This window comes from Taeniopygia guttata, chromosome 6, assembly GCF_048771995.1.
Source record: "Taeniopygia guttata chromosome 6, bTaeGut7.mat, whole genome shotgun sequence".
In the NCBI taxonomy this organism is placed as follows: Eukaryota; Metazoa; Chordata; class Aves; order Passeriformes; family Estrildidae; genus Taeniopygia; species Taeniopygia guttata.
The window spans coordinates 7,926,497-7,947,534 of NC_133031.1; the positions used below are offsets into that span (position 1 = coordinate 7,926,497).

Consider the following 21,038-nt stretch of genomic DNA (forward strand, 5'->3'; position numbering starts at 1 on the left):
AATGAGAACTTTGAGATACTCATGTAGACCAACCTCAGTAAAGGGAAGCAAAACCCTGATGCCACCTTTGCAGTCACTGGACGAACAGGCTCACCTTAAAAGGTGCTGCAAGCAACCTCTAGAGGCTCCCACCACGAATGACCATGCACATTGGCATCCTGAAGGGATACAGCTCCACCGGCCTTTCTCCAGGAACACAGAAGTGCCATGCTCATTTAGGAGAATAACTTTTTTGGACCATTCTTCCTCACAGCCTCCAGATGTCAAGGCCACAGGTGTCCCTTCTTGCTCCCCCTACCCTTTCTGGGTGGGGTGCTTGTAACAACTCACCTTTTCCTTTTCTGTTCTTTGAGTCAGCTGCAGAAACATTCAAAAACACATTAAAAATAAACAGAACTCCTAGCAACTTTAGTGAGTGAAGAATTGCATATGAACAAACCTCCCATTTAGTGCACCCTCTGTTGAGTCAAGGACAGCACAGGCTTTAGAGTAGCACTACTGTGTTTAAAGCTGTCCACTATGTAAAATATCAGGTTGTTTCTACTCTGGAAATATTTTACATTCTGTTCTTTCTGCAGCATTACTAATTCCATGTCCTCTGTAAGGCTCTGCATCTGAATGGGACTCGCAATTACATGAGTCACTGCAACTATCCTTTGAATTTTTTTTTGTACATGTGATCTGAATCCACAACTGCTGGAGCCTGAAGCTTGCTCTGCGCACTCAAAGTGCCACAACAAAATGGGCTGAAATGCTCATTCCAAACATTCAGTTTGGAGCTGTTCGTGGCAAGCAGCACAGTGTTTTGTCACTGCTGTCACTTCCTTGTGAAGAGTGGTGGAGAAGCAGAGAGGATTTCACCTTGAACACAGCCCTCCCTAGACTGCCAGCTGACAGAACTTTGTGGTTCTCTCTTCTACACCCTTCTGGGTCAGCCCAGGGCCAAACCTGTGCTCCAGAGGCTTTTCAGGTAAGTACAACACACCCATCTAGATGACCATGTTTGAGTAGTCAGCTGGATCATGTGCTGAAGAGCCTGATTAAAACAGGCCAGTGCTGACTTTGCCCATGTTTTGTGGTCAGGTTGGCAGTGTAGGTTATTGAAGAAAATGTCTTATTCTCACTTACGAAAAGCTGAATTTGAAGCCTATGCACAGTGGCTTTTCTAGGAAAACAATTTTTCTAGGAATGCCAGTTACAATTTTAGGAAGGAAAAAGTGTGGCAATTTTCAAATTCAAATCAAAATTCGGTGCAAAAAAAGAGAAGAAAGGCTTGAGAAGAAAAGGTCATGACAAAATGCTACAAAACAGGTAAAAAAACCTGTCTTCTCTTTGCCTCTTCTCCCATCACTTTCAAGCCAGCTTCTTACTAGAAAATCTGCTTTCCATCTAAACTTCCATCACACTGTCAGTGTAATGCAGAAAAGCACTGCCTGAAAATACAGCCTTTCTTCTACTGGAGGATAATTACTAGTTGTGCACTGTCTCATTATAAAATGCTAGTACAGACCAGGATTTTGCCATGAAGATGCTAAAAAGCATTAATATTATTCCTTATATAGGAGAAATTATACTGCTTCATCTGTCCTCTGCCCTTGGAAAACCACCACTTCTCTGGCAGACAAGGTAGAACACAACACCTCTTCCCTTCATTTCTACAAGAATTATCTGCTTTAAATTGAGAGCTCTGTAGGGTGGGAACCTGTTAAGAACTATTCTATGTATATGCATTGTAAAGAACTTTGTTAGATCAACAATGTGGCAGAAAAACCCAAAAAACTCGATGATAGTAATACCAAAGCCTCAAGTGTAGGTCCCAGGAATGACAGCATAATTATTTTTAGAGATGACTACAGCAGTAACTCAACATGACATGAGAGACTGGAGAAACAGCAAGCTTGATTTAAACCAATGGGAAAGCCAGGAATACAGAATGGAGACTGTTCCTAATGCACCATATTGCATCTGAACATTTTGTTCCTACCCATCTATCCAAAGCATGATGTTTTGCATTTCATATTAACATTCTGAAGACATTAAAGAATTCTTCAATTCGATGTTCATATGCTGTGTCAGAACTCACACTCTGACTGCTTAGAGAGATGCTATGTCTACCTTTTACTCATCTTGCCTTCCTCAGGCTCCTAACCATCCTCCTTCCCACTCTCAAAAAATCCCAGGGTCTATTCTTTATTGGTAGCATTATTTAGTTCAGCAGAAAGTTGGTTACGAATATGGTTTGTGGGATTTGGACTTCACTCTGGATTTCTGCACTACCTCAGCTGTTATGCATATGTACTAAGATTGACTGCTAACAAATCATCACAGTAATACTTGAGGTTCATATACTATTTCTCATCTTCAAAGCACTTCAAAATTTCCCAGAGGTTTTATAAAATCTGGGAGAGGGAGAAAGAGCTATGGGCAAAAGTCTTTGTCTAGCATTGGTCTTAATATAAACCATAGTTAGTCCCTTTCTGTTTAGCACTACAGCAGGAATGTTGCAGCCCTCAGATTTAGGTCTGAAGTGCTAAACAATGCTAAATTGCCAATAACACATTTTCACTAAAAAGTATTTTAAATACTCTTTGTCATATGGACAGCTCTCTTCAAAAGTTCTGTTCTCACCTTTGAGTTCAAAACTAGGAAAATGGTGACATTAGCATAATGTCTTGGGAGATGGATTTATGTATCAAAATAAAGGACATTCTGATTTCAGAAAGTTTCATTAACAAAAAACTTGCATTTCATAGGAACAAAACAACAAAGAACATAGCCAGGAATCAAAAATTTTTTTTAAAGGTAAAACTACTAATGCCTCAATAATTCATTCATTGTTCAAAGCAGAACAGTCAGCTTTTAATAGCTGAAGGGAAGCTCTCACTAATTTTCTGGCCAGCACTGGAAACAGCAATCAAGAGAACTTGGAAGCGAATCATTACTCTGTTTTTACTTCTTCTTATTGTGTACCAGGGGAAGAATTTTTCTCAGTGCATGAGACCAAGGAAAATGCTCTGTCCCTTCAACCAGTGAACCACTGGTTTGCAGGAGCTCCATGCCCACACTGGGCACGCACTCTGCAGGGCACACCCAGGCTCCTGGTGCCCTGGCACAGCTGCTGGGTGTTGTCTTCAGCTGTGGGATCACGTCCTGCTGAGCACATGGGAATGACCCTTCCAGCTGCATGCTCAGCGCTGTGCCCACCAGGAGCAGCCCCTGAAAGTCAGGCAGCATCAAATCAGACCTTTTAGTAGAACTGCTAAAAGTTGTTTTCTTCTTTGGAATGGCCGAGTCAGACTTGCAAATTTTTTCATTTACGACCACCAAAAAATGAGGATGAAGTTTAATCAAACAAAATCTAACTTCCTATTTAGTGGTAAATAAATATGAAAATGCAATTAATAAATACTCTGTTTCTCATGTATTCCACTAAACGTGCAATCCAATCCAGCCTTTACGCTTCAAATCATGACTTGTATTTCTCATGCTTTCTAGGGCACAGTTCTGTGACACAACAAATACAGGCTGCAAGTTTGAAACATAGATGTTCAACAGGCTCTTCTAAGGTCATTTATTTGGTTGGAATCCTTTGAGCATGAAACATTTCTATAACGTCTGACAAAATATGGAAACATTCTCAGATGAAAGGATACATGCATTCCAGAAAAAAATCCACTGAAATCTAAAGAAACTCTTCTTCGAATACTTAAGTGCAAACTCTTCAGTTATGCAATTTTAATATGGTGGAAAGAAAGAAGTGTAAGCTATTAAATTTGTATTAAAGCTTAAGAAGCAAATTAAAACAAAATAACATACATATTATTAATGAATAGCTACAGTGCAAGGTGCGTAATTACATGTTAATTAAATTCTTTCCTTATTATATCTACAGTGCCTCAAAATAATGTTTTCCCTCTATGTATTTTCCTTGTAGCAACATTTTCTGAAAAAAAACAAAGGTGTAAAGCAGAAACTGCTAAGTATTTCACAACTGGGAGAATGAAACTGCAGCTTTTTTTTTTTTACTTAGAATTTGTATTCAGAAATAAACTGAACTTCAACATGTTTTAATTATGTGTCCTTCTGTTTATAATCTTCAACTTAAGTCTAAACTAAACAACAATGCTGGCTGAACACTGTAAATTTGAGGGACTGGGATGAAATACTTCCAGGTAAATGTTAATAGAACCATTTTCCTCTATACAAAAATAATTTGGTTCAGGTAGTGAGCCAGCCTCTGTATGTGCCATCCCCTGCTGACCAATTCCTGCAAAACTCAGCATCACCTTTCTTATCTGACTATTTAGGACTTCTCAGTTTTTCTCTTCTCCAAGTCTAAGCTTCTTCCTGCATTTGCAGCTTTTCATTGAAGTCTGCCTGTAAAGAAAATCAGAAGAAAGAAGTGGTTATGATGGAGCTATCTTAGGCTGCACATTGTCTTTGTGGTTTTGACACAGTGTAGAGCAGCAAGGCAGACATTATCCTCCACACCTTCCTGTTTTGCAGACAGAACAGTGTTCCAGTCTGTCCTTACGTGATAACATGTTATCACATTGCCGTGCACAATTCCAAGGGATGGCATGGCTGCCATGAGCAGGAAGTGATCTGGGACAGCCATTCCTCACGTAACCTTGTCTTGGGAGATAGGCTAATTTTCCTGTATTCTCAGACAGTCTTTATCAATAGACACCAAATCAGAAAAATTGCTTTGGGATCTGGTTGTTCCTACTGTTTTCCTTTGATGCAGATGTTTGTTCTCTAGTGTAATGTGTTTTATTGAAACAGTGCTGGAATTAAAAAGCATTACTGAAAATGAACAATAAAAAAATGTATTTCTGTGATGCTGCTTGTCTGTCTTAATTACAAACACAATTATGAATATGCATCTCACTCTGGAAATCCACACTACCGTAGACATTGAGTGTTTAATTTGCAATGTAACATTTGTGGGGAAGGTACAGGGGTTGTGATGTATTCTAATGAAATCTTTGGCAGTGATAATGCATAGCAATCTCTGATTGTATGGCATTTGGAAATGTGGAATCACAGGAAAAAGGGCCACAAACACTGGTGTTTTATGGGTAATTTATGTATATTTTTCAGTATGAGCATTGATCGCTGCAAAAATACAAGAGAAATGGAAGGAGTGCAATGACAATATTTCTAAGAGTCATAAAGTTTTGTTCAAACAACCAGGACAGGTTCACAGGTCTTTTACAGACTCTATATAAACTGTTCCAAAACTCAGAGTAACAGTCTTAATGTAATTCAGGTAACTTTGATAAAGCAAATGGATTTGTACCAGAAGTGCTTGCAGTAAGTTGACATTTTAGGAACTTTGAGGCTTGCCAGTCCTAGAAATCCCTATTACTGTTATTCTGCAATATATCAATGAGTAACCACAGCTGAAATGTTTTCAAAGTTCTCAGTAGCTCAGATTAGAACCAAAAGGCTGGCATTTCTCTCTCAGCTTTGTATCTTTGGAGATGGCCTTCACCATATTCAATCCAAGAATCAACAAGTATGTCTTCATCCCTTTATGTGATGTGTAGACTTGGTTGCTGGAACAGTGATCCTCTAGGCTAATCAACTCCCAGCCACTCCAGATGCCTTTTCTTCTCCAGTTTTTACACACCTCTGTCTCTGGTCCTACCTCCACTGAAAATCCTCTGCCACCACACTTTGCTATGGCCACAGCTGAGACCACTGAGTGACAACACTGTGATACCTGACTAAAAGTTATTTTCTAGACTCAAGTAGAGCAACAGCTGCCTGTTGCTCTAATTATGTTATGTTGAGACATAATGCAGATTGTGAAACCATATTTCACACATAACAAAAAATGGTATGAGTTTTATCATGAATCAGGTAAAAATCTAATTATAAGATTTCTTCGGAGGTCAAGAAACTGAGAAAACAGGTGAAAACGATACACTGGTATCAGAATTAAAGAATTAAAACCTCAGGGGAAATTACTTTGTGTACAACCAGAGTTGCCAAAAAAAAAAAAAAAATAAAGAAAAAAAAGAAAAAGTACAGTCTTGTAAAGAAATAAAAAACTCTTAGCACTGATGTCAATGGCATCAAGGTCAAGTAAAAACCAGGTATGTACTCTTTTCTATTGGTAGGGACAGGAATGAGATAACACAGGCCAGAAATTTCCTCCCATTTCTTAAGATGTGTTGACATGGAATAAGAACTCAAATAGGTAGATCTAATGCTCTAATCTATTCTAATTCATATATTAATATAATAACTGTAACTAATTAATATAGTAATTCTATTCCCTACTGATGCATAGTCCAAGTAAAGCAATTTACCAATACCACAGTATTTTCAGATAATATTAGGTATTTATTAAACTGCTGCTTAGTCAATAGTGTCTAATGTGCTGTATCTGAAGTTCAAAGTGCCTAATGTCACCTGGTTGTTGCCAGTAAGACCAAATTCCAGCAGCTCCTTGGTACAAATCTGTTCTAGCAGATTTGGCTTTCAATCATCTCCTGTTAATTCCAGTGACAGCAGCTTCTTTCCCTTCCATGAACCTCACAGAAAGAAATTATGGACCCCTCAGAGTCTGAAGACCACATACTGACAGCTGATCTGTTTCATTAAGGCAGCTCTTGTGTAGTCACACACCTACCAGACAAAGCCTAAAATTGGCATAAGTGAGTAATTTCTTACACAAATTGAAGGATGTGTGACATAGATGCATCTATCAATTTATATTAAGCACACATTGCATATTCTCTAGCACAGCAGCTGGTCCTGAACCCCTAAGAAGGAATTTTATCACTGACATCACTGAGCGCAGGATTTGGCCTGTGTTTTTGACACATAGTAAGGCTGAAGATATATGTTGTCATATTACTGAGTATTTTTTATCTCATCATATGTAAGCTGACTAAACTAGGAGTTATTTATAGAGGCTAATTCACATTTTTACAGCATATGGATGTGCTTTTTGCCAGCTTTAGCACAAACACAGTTTATATTCATTAAGACTGAGCTAGCTAATTAACCATAGACAGAATTAGTGAATAGCTTTCTAGTAATAGTACCTCAAGGTTGCCAATAATTTCATTTGGGATTTCACACACTGCAGACTTCTCATCTTCAGCGGTGACTCCAGCTACAGCATCCGCTTCGGAAGATGCTGCCTCTGGACAGGGCTCTTGCAGGTAATCCCCCTGGTCAGACCCCTGGTAGCAACCAGCCAGAGGAAACACTGAGTTAGAACATCTTCCTGCCCTCTATGAGACCCAACAGCACCAGCACAAAGAAAGGCAACAACACACAGAGCTGCTTTTGGGAAGTGCTGCCTTGACAGAGACCATCATGGCTGTCTTACACTGCCCAGGCCAGGCAGACACATCCTCCCACAGGGCAAGAGCCCAGCTGGGCTCACTCAAAGAGATGTTCTCTGCTGACCAATTAATGCATTAAAACTCTTTTCATTCAATCTTAGAAGAGAATGCATACTATCCTAGAGAATAAATGCCATCAGTGACTGGGATCCAATGGAAATTCATAGAAAAACAGCTTAACCTCCTCCCACCCCACAAAAGTAAACGAAAAGGAACAAAACTGTACCTGAGATTCTGTTGCTGAAGCTGAGGGGGAAACTGCAGGTTGGTCAAGTTCAATCTCATTCTGGTAGTATTAAATAGAAAAAAAGAAAAAAAGATGAAAGTAATTTATGCTTAATTATTGCTCGGAGGTTTCTTGCAGTTTTTTGAAAATGGAAATGAAATGGTTGGCAAACAGCAAAAAACAATACTTTTTCTGTTACTATCCAGGTGCTCAGAACTGGAAAACATTCTGAAAATGATTATAGATCAACTTTAATTTCTAGTTGCATCTCAAGGGGCCCTCTTTATAATGCTTGGAAAGAACTGATGATTTTCATAATTTCATAACACTACAGATTCTTACTCATGTGGATAATTACGTTTAGAAAACACAGTACTTAGGTAACATTCTGTCTTCCCAGTGCAAATTTGTCACTTCTGAACAGGGACATTGTTGGAGTTTGGAATTGCAGGGGAGTATAAAAGGAGTCAGTTGGAGTGAAGTTGCAGTGACACTAAATCAAATAAGGCCCTAAGGAAACTATTTTAATATGTAACTATAATTTAAGAGTCGCTAATGGTCCGAGTTTTGCTGCTTCTTCTTGCTCCTTTGCTGTGACCATGGGAACCTCACTGCAGGGAGGGGGACCATGGGACCTGCAGCTCCAGGAATGCTCTGACAAGGGCATGGCTCTTCCCCCACGGATCAGCTGCATGAAGCACCAAGTCCATGCTCAGGTTCTCAGGAGTGATGCAGAAGGAAGCCCTGTGTCCTCTAAAGGAACAAGGTGTTGTGTCCTACTTTAAAAAAATGGATGACAGAGAACATATGTGCCAAATAGGGTGAAAAAAGGCATTTGTGACCAAGCAAGGAGCGGGGTACAGCACTGAAATGGTGTGTTAGGGGCCTCTACAGGGGAAGTGCCCATTGAGAATAGAAGGCAGATGTTCCAGTTCTGAGTCAGCGATTACAAACAGCATTTTGCTTGGATGGCGTAAGTAAACGACATTAATTCACATCAGGGTAATTGCAATTCCCATAAATTAATTTCCTCATACTTTTGAAATTGTAGCTAGGTTGATATTTGACTCATTTAGTTACTTGCTACAGTTAACATGTTGAAAATATTAAAGCTTCTATACATCTGCAGAAGAGATAGCAACAACTGAAAATACAAAGTTAGACCTAGCCACTTCATTGCAATAGAAATCTCTTTTGTAGTCCTAAAAGCTTTTCAGAACTTCTGTTTGGACTCAGTCACTACCTCCAAGGTTCCCTGTTATGTGTGAGCTCAGTAAAACAGGTACATAGTGTTAGCCCATATTTATAAGAACCTAACAGGCTGATAGAAAAATTTGCAGATTATAACTGAGGAGAAAAATGAGTTATAGAAGCATTTTCCTTTATCACTTGTAATTCAAATTTTCAGCACTTTGTCAGTACCTACATACTCACAAAAGTCAGAAAGTTTGTATTTGCTATCAAAATGAAAAAACTGATTAAAATTGTATTTCTTTCAGAAATAAAGACACTGTTTTCAAATTCTATTTTTTTTTAATTAGAGCTTCTTAAATTTAGCAACTATTTTAATTTTCTCTGATAGCTTATCTTATGTTTTCTTATTAAAATATTAGCTGAAATGGATGACAATTCAAAATTACTTTCTGTTTCCCTAAAATAATATTTTTTGCTTAGTTACCTATTCACTCAAAATGTATTTTTATCCAGATTAAATTATCATTCAATTTATTCTCTTCAGTCCAAATTAAAAAAAAAAAAAAGTCAAATTATGTAATAAAAATAGACCATGTTTTTAGAATTAATTCCAAGCCAATTGAATACACTTTTGTTGCACGGATAAGATTTTCAGAGGTTCTGTTTTTCTGAATAATATTTTTACTTCACTGCGTCTTTTTACAGAGAGCCATTCTTTACTCATCTGTTCCATGTCTAATAATAACCCTTGGATGATTAAGAAATAACGAAATTACAGCAGAACTAGTCTCTTTAATGAGCCATAATAGTCCAACATTCAGCCAAAAGTTTTTTTAAAGACTGTGAAACTTCAATGTAGAATATGAAGCATTTTGTTTAGTAATAACAAGTTTATGAGCAGGACTACAGTTTACAGCCAAAATATAGTGACCTAAAAATGCCATTCTGCATTGCTCCTTTCTATACATTGTGTCCTTAACAAGTCCAGGGGAAAATTAGAACGAATGAATTGTGGTGAGAGCCTGAAGCCAACAAACGTATTTAAATGAATCCTTCTGATGCAATACTTTCCTTTAAAAAATACAATTAAGTCTTTGTGTTTCCTTTGAACAAAACCTCATGTTTAATAGCACCAATGGTTCTGTAGTAAAATCTATTTAAAAACAGAGAAGGAGACACTAAGTTTTATACAGTTACACAAGCTTTAAAAAAATGTTGCTAGTTTCTGAAGTCTGAGTAAATTTATGGTGAATTACTTCCACTGACCTACATTAAAAACTTCACTCTCCTTTTTTTAATTCCTGAAGATTTGTCATTATGTGAGCATTATTCACTATGACAAAGATGTATTACTCAAACTGTCCTCTTGAATCAATATAACTACCGAAATGTGAGAAACAGTTTGGCAAGATGATAATGCCTTAAAAATTAATTGGCAATATTTTCCTGCACATTGCAGTCCAACGGGTCCACGGGAATTCAAACATAAAGACACTGTGAGGCAGTTGCACAAATGTGGCTGGCATATCAGTGTCAGCTGCTCTGAAAGAGACTGAAGGGACAATTAGGTGCATTATTAGGTGCACTATTCTTACAAATTCTGAGGTGAGGTGGGGTGCCAGGAGGCTGCCTGGCCAGGGAAGCCAGCACAGCTTGATATGGGATGGATGGGTCAGCACCACCTCCCCAGCCTGGCAGCACCAGCCCGGCTGAGAACTCAGCTGGTGCAGACACTGCTCCCAGAGCACAGTCCTGTGCCACAATCCTGCTCTGGAATTCTTTCTGGTACAAGTGTGCACAAGGACAGGTTTGTATAGAAAGTGCTGTGTTGTTCTGCACTTTTCTTGTTGTTGAGAGGTAGCAAATTGCCTTTTTACAAATGTAGGCACAGAAAAAACAGTAAAACAGTACACAGGGACATTTCTAAAACAGAATAGTAACAGGAAAGAAGATTGGTAAAGCATTCTAATAGGTGAGTTCCACAGATGTGGTAGTTATTATAAAATTAGCTTTGCATAACTTACCAATATATCATTGCATTTTCTCCCAGATGTTATCTGTTACTTAAATTAATTTTGCCTAAGTTACTATTATTGCAGATTTTATCCATGCTGTATTCTATTATTTAAAGTTTCTGTGGCATATAACAAGACCTGGCTGATACTGTTACTTTAAATAATATATATAAGAGGTTTTAGTATTATAGAAATGGCTGCTGGGAATATCTTAATAGTCATAGCACAGAATGTCTGCTCTCAAAAATATTATGTAGATTAAAACTAGCTATTTACTTACACTCTAATTCAAGGCATTGGAAAGGTTTGCAGTATTTATATATGTGGTATGAATGAGAACAATCTATTCTAGGAATAAATATCAGAGTTTGGGAATTAGCAAAGCTAAGGTCAAGGTCACTTTGGCTTTACTAATGTACTTGCTGAAAATGAGAATTCAGAGTTTATGTTTACTTATTTCATAAACGAGAAAAAAGACTGAGGGGGTGATGCATTTGCCTCTTTGTTAGGAGGCTTTTGTATCACAGAAATATTTAAAAACCATTTTCTCAGCTTGACACCTGAAATTCTGTACTCCTTTCCACACAGTCTTAACATAAATTCTGTGCAGCTAAACTTACCAAACATAGGAAAATAATTCTTTATAAGGATTGGAAAAAAGATACCACGTTCAACATAGACCATTTCTAAAGCCCTGTACCATCTTTCCAAGCCTTTCAGTGGATATGGGTTTGATTTATTTGAATAGCAGATGAGTTTCAAAAAGGGAGTTCTTTGTGCATCATTCTCTATATTCATATCACCTGTGCAGTTTGTACTTGCTTGACCTGGGACCTTGGTGCTACCAGAGGCCTGCACAGATTTCTCTCATATATATGTGAGCTTTGCTATCAAACTCTGTAATACAGGATTTACATTAGTTTGCTATTCATGCTAAGCATGGCGGGCCACACACCTACAAATATACTAAATTTCGGCTGCTGCAATAAAAAGCACTTACAAGAGGTGGTTTGTTGGATGCCTGTATTTCATGTGGTTGAATTTGAATGAATACCTAATGGACAGAGATGCACTGACTCAAACCAGCCTGCTTTTTTAAATCCCTCCCCTTTTACCTGCCAGCATATGCAAACACAACAAACCCTCCTCATCTGCCTGCGGAGGCATCGCCCACGAGCGTTCCCACAGGAGGTTCCTGGGAGGCTGCTGATAGCTCTACAAATACATCTGCCATCCTCTTTTGCAAAAATTTAATACATGAGGTCCAAAGGGCCAAAGGATTTTATGAAGCACTCAAAAATTTAATCCAGATATCTGATCTCTGTGGTGTGACTCAGGTGACAGAGCTTTCTCCTGCACACCCTTGCAACACGCATTTGTATTAATATTAAAAGTAGAATTAAGATCAACGAGGGCCTAAAACTCTGCCTCTGAAGGATGTTCCCTGATTGCTAATGATGCAGGAAATTCTGTTGCTGGGCAGGAGTTTTCAAACCACTATTTCTAAAAGACAGGAGTTCAATGACTCAAAGGTAAGCTTTATACTCTTTTTCCTGCATTTCAAAATCCAAGTTAATATGTTCTAAAAGAGTTTTCCATGTTTCTGATCTGTGATGTGAATCGACTTTGATGACAACACATTAGTAAAGAATCTAGGCTAAAATAGCTATTTGACGCAATTTGGTGCCTACTTTGACAAAACAGGATCTCCTCCTCCCCCCAGGAAGCTGTAAATCAGTCAGTGACATCTGGCCTCAAGGACATCAGAGTCATCTGAAATGTGGTAATTTATATTAATGAACATCAATATTAATTTTTAAATAAAAAGAATTTGCTACTGCCATTATGTTTACTTAAGAAATATTATTTATAGCTTATGTTCCTCCTTTCCTACATTTTGCCCATAAATTACTGTAAGCAAACACAATGTCACAGTTATAAATATTTTTCCTTGGAGTTAAAGCTTTTACATATCCTCTTACTGTTTTCAGTAACTACATGAGGACAACCAGGATTTTCTTGCTACTCCAGGAACTGTTGCCAATTTTAATGCTTGACTGAGTAGAAAAGGGAGCTTCTACAAAAACAACCAAAGCATTCCTCTCTAGAGGTATTTTAATGCAGAATGCCCTTAATACCTAGATTCTGTAAGAATCTATCTTAACATACCAGGAAAACAAACAATAACAAAACCTCCTGATTTTACTAGGCTGCAGTTGTCTTCTACTGTTTTTACCAAGCTTCCAATTATTGCTGCCAATTTGCAGATTATTTAGAAAGACAAAATAAAAGACATAAAAAAAAAAAATCCCCAGTTGGCTTTACTGCTGAGGACACATCGCTAAATGATTCACCTTGGAATGGTCACTCTAAATTCACAATGCATTTAGCATTGCCAACTCTCCTCGCGTTATGGAATTACAAGAGAATTTCAGCTTTCATTTAAAAATAAAGTTAGCTTTTATGGTTGCAGAGGAAAGATTGAAAACATGAATCTTGAAAGCTCAAAAACTAGACTACATGGGAAAAGAACCAAACAATTATTTTAAAGCAACTCATTATTTCTGGGCTATGTCTCATAATTGTAAATACTCAAGGCTAATGTAACCCTTTAAAAAATACATACAGATTTTCAGGAGGGGTGAATGATTTTTTTTTTGTTTGTTTATTTGTTCTTGAAAGTGCAACTCTTGCATATCTGGACTCTTCAAATACCAACCCCCCCTTTACACTTCAAGGGGCCATGGAACAAACCATGGAACAAGCAAAGAACAGCCAGCTCCTATTCTGGCCATACAGTCATAATCAACAGGGATCTAAAATCATGTGAAAAACAAAGAAAAAAACCTCATAAGCACCTTTCCCACAGGAACCACCTATCTAGAGCTACAAATGTTTTTAAAAAATGAAGGCCCTTTTATTACTCGTATGATCACATCTGAAAACCATAAAAGTTCTGTTGAACCCAAGGAACAACAGGCATCCATCTTTATCAGGTTGGAGCTTTACACTTCCTTTTTGTTTGTATCTTCTCCCACATTACTTAATCAGTAAAGAAGCAATATGAGTGCCGAAAACATTATGATAAAAATGTGAAACAAAAATTGGCCAGGTGCATCTTGGTACCTCTTTCTGGGACCAGGCTTCAAACATTTTATAAATACTTGCTGCAATTCCATACTCTCAGAAAACCAATTTGCATGAGAGCATGTGCCTTTGGCAACAAAATGGTCTATAAGAATTAAATTGCTTAGGGGGCTGGTATTCATCACACCTGCTTTAGGGGCTCTGTCAGCCCCCTAAACCCCTGCTTGCCAGAAGTGCAAAGACAATTGCCTCTCCTGAGAGACAGTCAACTAAGTCAAGTAAGATGAATTAAGAATCTAAAAATTCCTTAATGTACCTGCCCTGGACTGCAGCAAGCACAGCCTGCTCTCTTTTTCTTTTCCCAAGGGGAACCTAGGAAAGCTGGCTTTCTCACTCAGGGTCCCTGGTTTGCCTGGTGCTGAGAAGTATGAAATATTCCCTTTTTTATTCAAATGGTCACTGTAGGAACTCAGAGATGATTACCAGCACCACGTGTTTCTCCTGCACCCCTGAGTGTCTAGGGGCAGAGTCAGACAGCTGTTGGCACTATCCTGGACTGCTTTTTCCAGGTGTTACGTCCGAGATGCAGCAATATCTCACCAACTCTTACTGTTCCACAGGGCTTTAGGTCAGCCCTAAGACTTCCAAAAAAAGCCTGCTAATGTAGACATGCCTGTTTCCAGCATGTGTGAATCTCCAGTGTGTCTCATGCCCTGTACACACCAGTTAAGAGCAGCCTGCGTGCCCCTGGAGCTGAGCCCCACCAAACTTCTCTTAGTTCAGGAAGCACAGACTTCAGGTTTTGCCTAAACAGGAAAATAAAGGCACCAAGAGTCCAAAAACCTAGGACAACTTAATCCCACCACCTTTTAGAACAAAAAGGGCTCAAGAAGAGCCCAGGGGCACCTGCAGAGAAAGTCTGACAGCAGAAAAATAGCTTTTTTCTGTTGGTAAAGGGCAGTCACTGCCTGATGCTGGAAAGAGGTCCCACCTCCTGCCTTTGTCTGCCACTGCTCTTGGACAGCTCTTCCCTTCCTACCCACTTCCTCTGAAATCAGCATTTTCTCCACACAAGGCTGGTCATGGACAAGCCCCTCACACAATTCCCCTGCACTCTGCACGTTCTCTCAGCACCAAATGCCAGATGAACAAGCTCCCTCCAAACTCCTCTCAGTCATTAGGTGCATTAGATGTGGACAGGCTTCTCTGTATTGATTCACCCCTAGCTGATGCTACAGAAAATAGCTGCACTAACGTTTAAAAGGTTTCTTTAAAAAAACCCCAAACCAACACAACCTAAGGAATATTGATCCAGAGCTAAGAGGGGGGAAAAAACTGCTCACATAATTTAAAAAATACAATATAGATTTTTTTTTTAAAGAAAAAATGCCACATTAGAAAACTGCACAATATATGGCCACATAAAAATGGGGAGCTTGTGTTCTTTGTTATTAGACCTAAAACATAAGGTCTTTGCCTGAGTGTGTAAGTTTCTGTTAAAACAACAATTTGTCCTGTGGACTGTAAATTCAATTACTGTTTTTATTGGAATCACATTTTGCTTTGGAAACAATCATGCAGAAAAACAACCAGTAATTTAGACATCTTAAAAACATCTCAGAACAGGCATGGCTCTGAGAACAGATCAGTTATGGCAATTCTTCCACTGTGAACTGCAAGGTTTTTTAAATCCATTTCCATATTTTTAATTAACACCTAGTTAAAAAAAAACTTAATGTAGGTCATTTTAATCACAAATGGGAAAACAAATTTGTTTTATCAGAAAATTGATTCAACACTATTTTAGGGACTTATTTTTCATGTTTTTATCATAAAAATTAAGCCATTAGCATACATTTCCCAATTTGGGAATGCAGAAGCAAGCCAGCTCTCTGAAATTTCAGAGTTACAGTTTTCAGTCACCTCTCTATGTGAAACTAGTCTATTTTAACACCAGAATACTTGATCAGCACACACAAACCCTCCACATAAGTCTAAGGTATCGGTGCTTCTTTACAACTCCATTTCTATGGAATTGGAATCTGCAGAGTTGTAACCATGGCCTGTTAGCCTAAAGAAGCTCTCCCTTCCTTATGTGGCACTTGGATTTCGTGCCCCAGTGTAAAGAGGCTCTCTCATTACGTACATGTTCATAAATCTGTTTATGCTGCATCTCAGCGTGAGTGCCTGTGTTTGTTTTAACTCTCCCTTATAATCCTGTCATTCATGTTCGATAAAAACGCAGCTGTGGGTAGGGGCAGGGTTGGTCTGGTGAATGCAGGAGTTAAACAAAGCCTTGCCTCAGCACAGCCTGGCTAGGTGGGTGATTTGAAATCTAGTAAAGCTTCCCCTTGGTAAACTGCCAAAGCCAACCACACCTTGGATGATGTGAGGTTGTTTTTGAGAAGGTAACATCTCCTTACAGATTATCTCCTCCCACTTCAACTTGGAAGGTTTCTGAGAACAGTCATTTCCATTTCTGTTGGGGCATGAAATGGTTTCTGCTGAAAAATAGCATAAATCTCATTCTGCTTTGACTTGTTAGGAAGCTCGTGACAAATCACATAATCCAATGTGGATTTTTAGAATTTGTTTCAACAATGCATGAGAAGAAACAAATGTTTCTACTGAATAATTTCTCCCTAGTTAAAAAACCAAACTAAAAACAGTCTCTTAACTCCTTATCCCTTATAAACTCTCTTAACTACATCTTATAGAAAATTACCATACACACAAGTGACAGAACCAACAAAAATCTAACATTTGCTCTAAGATTTCCACAATAATACAGAATTATATCACAATTCAGAATAGAGAGCAAACACTTTCAACCCTGGAGTGAAAATATTAAGCCAGCCATAGAATAAATGAAGCTAAAGGGTACTGCATTGAATTCTACACTGCAGCCTTTTCTCTCCTCCCCTTGTGCTTTGTCTTTCTGAGAAACTCTGTTCTACAAAAATAGGCAAAGAACACATGATCACAAAGTTTGCACGTAGTTTGCCTGATGAGATAAAGACAATGTGTCAGCTTCTGATGGGAAAAAATGAAGCAATGATGCCAAAGGGTTTTATTTATTCCTTTCAGCAGCACCTTTTCCTTGGCAGCGTTCCTAAATAGCAATGTCATAAATACCTAGAGGGAGCAAGCACCCAATGGCAGCATCTTCTCTTGAGAATGCAGAACCATACCCAGAAACATGACATCGCCTACTCTGAAGTTGCTGTCTTTTGATCTAACCCTTAGAAGAAAGCACTCAGCAGGAAAATCCAATGTGTCTGGATTGCCAAGGAGAGAAGTGGAGGAGAAGATAGGAAAATCATTAATCGCTGGGAAGCTTGGCTGGCAGCAGAGAGAAAGGCAGGCTAGATGAGGACACAGGACTTCATTTGGTGCTGTGCAAGAAAAGAGCAAGAGTGATGGGAAGCAGCAACCACATCTCATGGGTGGAGGAGAGGCAGTAAGGCTGAGCATAACCCAGAGAGCAGATCAAAGATCACACTCTGAAGACTCCTGAAGGTGGGCCCTATTCACTTCCTTACCTATATCAAGCTTCTTCCCTCCAATAGTGCCTTGTTCCATCTAGACAAAATGTCACATATCCCAGGTCCTTCTATCATGTCCCTCTCCATTTTGGGTTTAAGAATTGGCAGAATGTGAAGCAATTCTTACCACTGTCACTGGGTTTGTGCTTTTATGTTGGCCAGAAATATTGACTCCTGCATGGAAACACAGTCCATACACACACTGACACACACATACATATATAGATATATAATACATATATACATATATATATATGCAACTGCTAATTGTTTTTAAGCCTTAAAGGACTGAAAAGTAAAATTACAAAAAGGCTTTTAAATAAGGAGTTGATACCAAGAGCTGAAAACAAAAATGACTCAACTACAGACCCTAAAGAGAAAAGACCTCACCTAGTATAATAGACAAATTTTCCTTAAATTCCTTCTGTACAAAGTATCTTCACATTTATAGGCTTGACAGGTTTAAGAGTTATTTACAGGTGTCCATTGTATCATGTATACACCCTTATAAATCACACTGGATGCACAGCTCCATATGGAAGAAACAGAGCCAATATGAGGTACCTTTGAAAAACTTGGCCCCTGAACCAGAGACAGGTTATTTTTCCATGACAACAAGTAATAGATATATTTCTCTCTCCATGGCAAATTAGTCTCAAAGCAACACCCTCCATCAGAGAAAGACCTTAAGGTGCTCTTATAATACAAGCGAATTACAAATGGAGCACTTTAACTGGATTTTTAAGCAGCCTTAAAATTATTAAAATTGTGAACTTTAAATAATTATATTTCAACCAGTGTTTTACTAGTTCCCTCCCTACCTTCTCTGATTTTAATTTTCTCACTTGTCAGCGTGCCTTGGCAGTGAGAACAAGAAAGACCTCAAACCTTTGCTGATTGCTTTCCATACAATCTGATTTCTATAAATTAGAAGTTGCTGATGGGAAAGCAGACAGCAGTACCTTTTGATCAAGATACACATCTTGATCTCTTTTATAATTTTTTAAAAAAACAATAATATTACAACAAAAAAAAAATCATCATACAAGCTTTTCGATCAAAGTGAGTCACTGTCTGCTTCCCAGTCAACATACTGCCAGTAAATTGGCGAGGTGCCCGGAATGCGCAGGCAGCAGCTGGTGGGTTTGATTACCATCTGTATAGCCATTAATGTATAAAATATTATGTCTCCATCTAGTGGGCATCTGCAGTTCACAGGAAATTTGAAAACGGGTTGGAGCAGACTTCTATGGGTGGCAGAAGGAGCTTCACTCGACTCCCCATCAGCAGAACTGGGCTATCTGAAACAAGAAAAGGCTCTGGAGCCCCACCCCACTTCCATCCCTGTGCTGGCACTTGTCCTTGAAATAATCTTTTCTGCAGAGGTGTTAATAGAGCAACTATTTCTGTTCTCACAAAAAAACACCTCTTTCCAGTGCTCTGCAGCACCCTGGAAGTCTTGGTGGCCAAAATTTGAAATGTAAAAGACATAACAGTAAAAGGAAGGCGAGAGAAAGGATGCCATTAATGACCAGAACTCCTGAAATAAACAATAAGGAATGAGATGAATATGTCAAGACAACGTTTTTCCCCTTATATTAAAATTTTACAAACTGTTCCCCAACTACTTAATGACAGGACATGCAAAATGTCTGTTAACTCTCTCACATGGTTTCTGATAAAATCCTTGACTGAAGAGCAACAGGGGTAACACAACATACACAAACCTGTTTAACAGGAGAGTGCCAAGGAAACGGTCCTTGGAACACAGATTTTACAATCCATGTAACCACCCAAAGGAGAAACTGAGGCATGAGTCAGCACTATGACAGCTCTCTCACAACAGTCACAGGACTAGAACAAATAGTTAATAAAGATGAATTCTACTCCACTCATTACACCACGCTCCTTTTCATCGATTACCATCCTTTTTGACAACTACTCCACCAGCAATGTCCTGACTGTGCATATTTTATGCACAGCCATCTACTGTGAAAACGGAATCCTAATGAAGAATATCAGTACAGCAAAATGAAATAAAAACCAACAAGATCATACTATTGATTTTCTCCATCCACACAGACCAGACCTAAATTCCCTTAGCTTGAGAAATCTGTTGAGATAACTCTCCAACATAGCATGATTACATTTCATTTAATGACTTTTCTGAATGCACAATAGGCCCAAAAACAACTCCTCTTGTTTTTCTGAATATCTTTTAATAAAGTTGTTCTAAATGTGTTTTGATTTGACACCTAAACTGGTTACACTAAAGCATTTTTTATTTTTATCATACATTCTGTTACATTAGAGATAAGTTTATTACTATATAAATAATTCATTCAGTGGAGCTTCAGTTTAACAGCACGTAATAGACACAGTCACTTAAGGTAGCACGCTGGCAAATTTCAGCTTTAAATCAGAAGCTGATCTTTCTTCACATAAAAAAAATGGCAACTTCTCAGAAGAAAGCATCAGTTTTAAGAAACTCAGGCATAAGCTCCTAAAAATGAAGTCAGTATGTGCCAACTACTGACTTTTGTACTAATTTATTATATTGCTTGTTTGTGCAGGAAGGGGATGAGAGTTGTTTCAACAGAAACTAGAAGAATTAGAAACGACTGTTGCTCCCTCAACAATTTGCTGTGATAGAAGCTTTATTTTTCAGGTCAGTGCTCTCCATTTTTGATTGCTCAACGGGAGTGCCACAATGGCTAAAAAAAGAAGGCACTGAAACTTCAGGAAATAGAAACTGCTGACTACCTGGTGAAGGAATAATGATTTATAATATATGAATAGGGGCAATAATTGGATAGCAGGCTGTACTCAAAAAAGCCTTAATTCACAGATCTGACATCAGAAAGTCATAATCCATCGATCTAGCATCAGAATGATGGATTATGACTTTTTGAGACCATGTAGATATGTCAGCTTCATGAGCATTCCGGGAATCGTAGTCCAAATTGTTTTACCGAGATCACTTGAACAACTTCAGCTTTTTCCAATAAAACTGATGCACTAATATTTTGAAATAGAAAAGTTCTGTTGTTTTTCTTTTAAATCCTAAAAATCCTCCAACTAAATATCACAGGTTGCCATAACTTGAGATTGGATTTTTTTTTTTAATTACCTAGAAGTTGTGTAATTTTCTAACTGAGATGACAAGTTTAAACCTAATTGCTTTTTATGTCAAAAAAGTTTTCTATTAGAGTTTGGAGGCAAAATAAACAAGATGCAAAGTGAGGGATTAATTATCTTGTTTTCTTTCAGAAAATAATTGTTTCCCCCCTGGTCTATTAAAATAAAATATTATGTGGATTTAGATAGAATCCTTTATGAAAAGAAATACTCTTGCAAGGCTTGAATACCTAGAGGTTGAAATATATTTTTTATATAGAAGCTTTTGACATTTTAAATTTTCAAAAAGACAGAACTTCACTCCTCATTAAAAAAAAAGTGGGCTATGGTTATTGAATAAAATATTTACGAAAGTTCCAGAGATCATTTCATTCAGTATTGCATACTTAAAAGTAAACCACAATTTCATTCATAAAATTCCATTGCAAAATCTTCCACTGGCTTTTCCTCATTACAATTAAGTGAA

At 38.1% G+C, this 21,038-nt stretch overlaps 1 protein-coding gene and 1 long non-coding RNA gene across 7 annotated transcripts in view; one reads left to right on the forward strand and one right to left on the reverse strand.

Moving 5' to 3' along the window:
* Positions 1-660: 660 nt before the first annotated feature.
* Positions 661-3,811, forward strand: LOC115495746 (uncharacterized). 2 transcript variants are annotated; one of them, XR_012056668.1, is made up of 3 exons: positions 661-970; positions 1,563-1,626; positions 3,496-3,811. It is a non-coding gene; the product is annotated as an uncharacterized lncRNA (long non-coding RNA). The 2 variants fall into 2 exon arrangements; XR_005980824.2 differs by lacking the exon at positions 1,563-1,626.
* The window catches only part of CABCOCO1 (ciliary associated calcium binding coiled-coil 1), a 51,549-nt gene continuing 34,054 nt past the window's right edge, over positions 3,544-21,038 (reverse strand). For all 5 annotated transcript variants that reach the window (XR_012056666.1, XM_072930924.1, XM_030275763.4 and 2 more), the window contains 3 exons: positions 7,594-7,653; positions 7,062-7,202; positions 3,544-4,377 (listed from right to left, as the gene is read on the reverse strand). Coding sequence is in view for 4 of the 5 variants with exons in the window: in XM_072930924.1 (XP_072787025.1) it covers positions 4,336-4,377; positions 7,062-7,202; positions 7,594-7,653 (243 nt within the window). In the remaining variant the exon portion in view is untranslated. The remainder of the gene's footprint in view (positions 4,378-7,061; positions 7,203-7,593; positions 7,654-21,038) is intronic.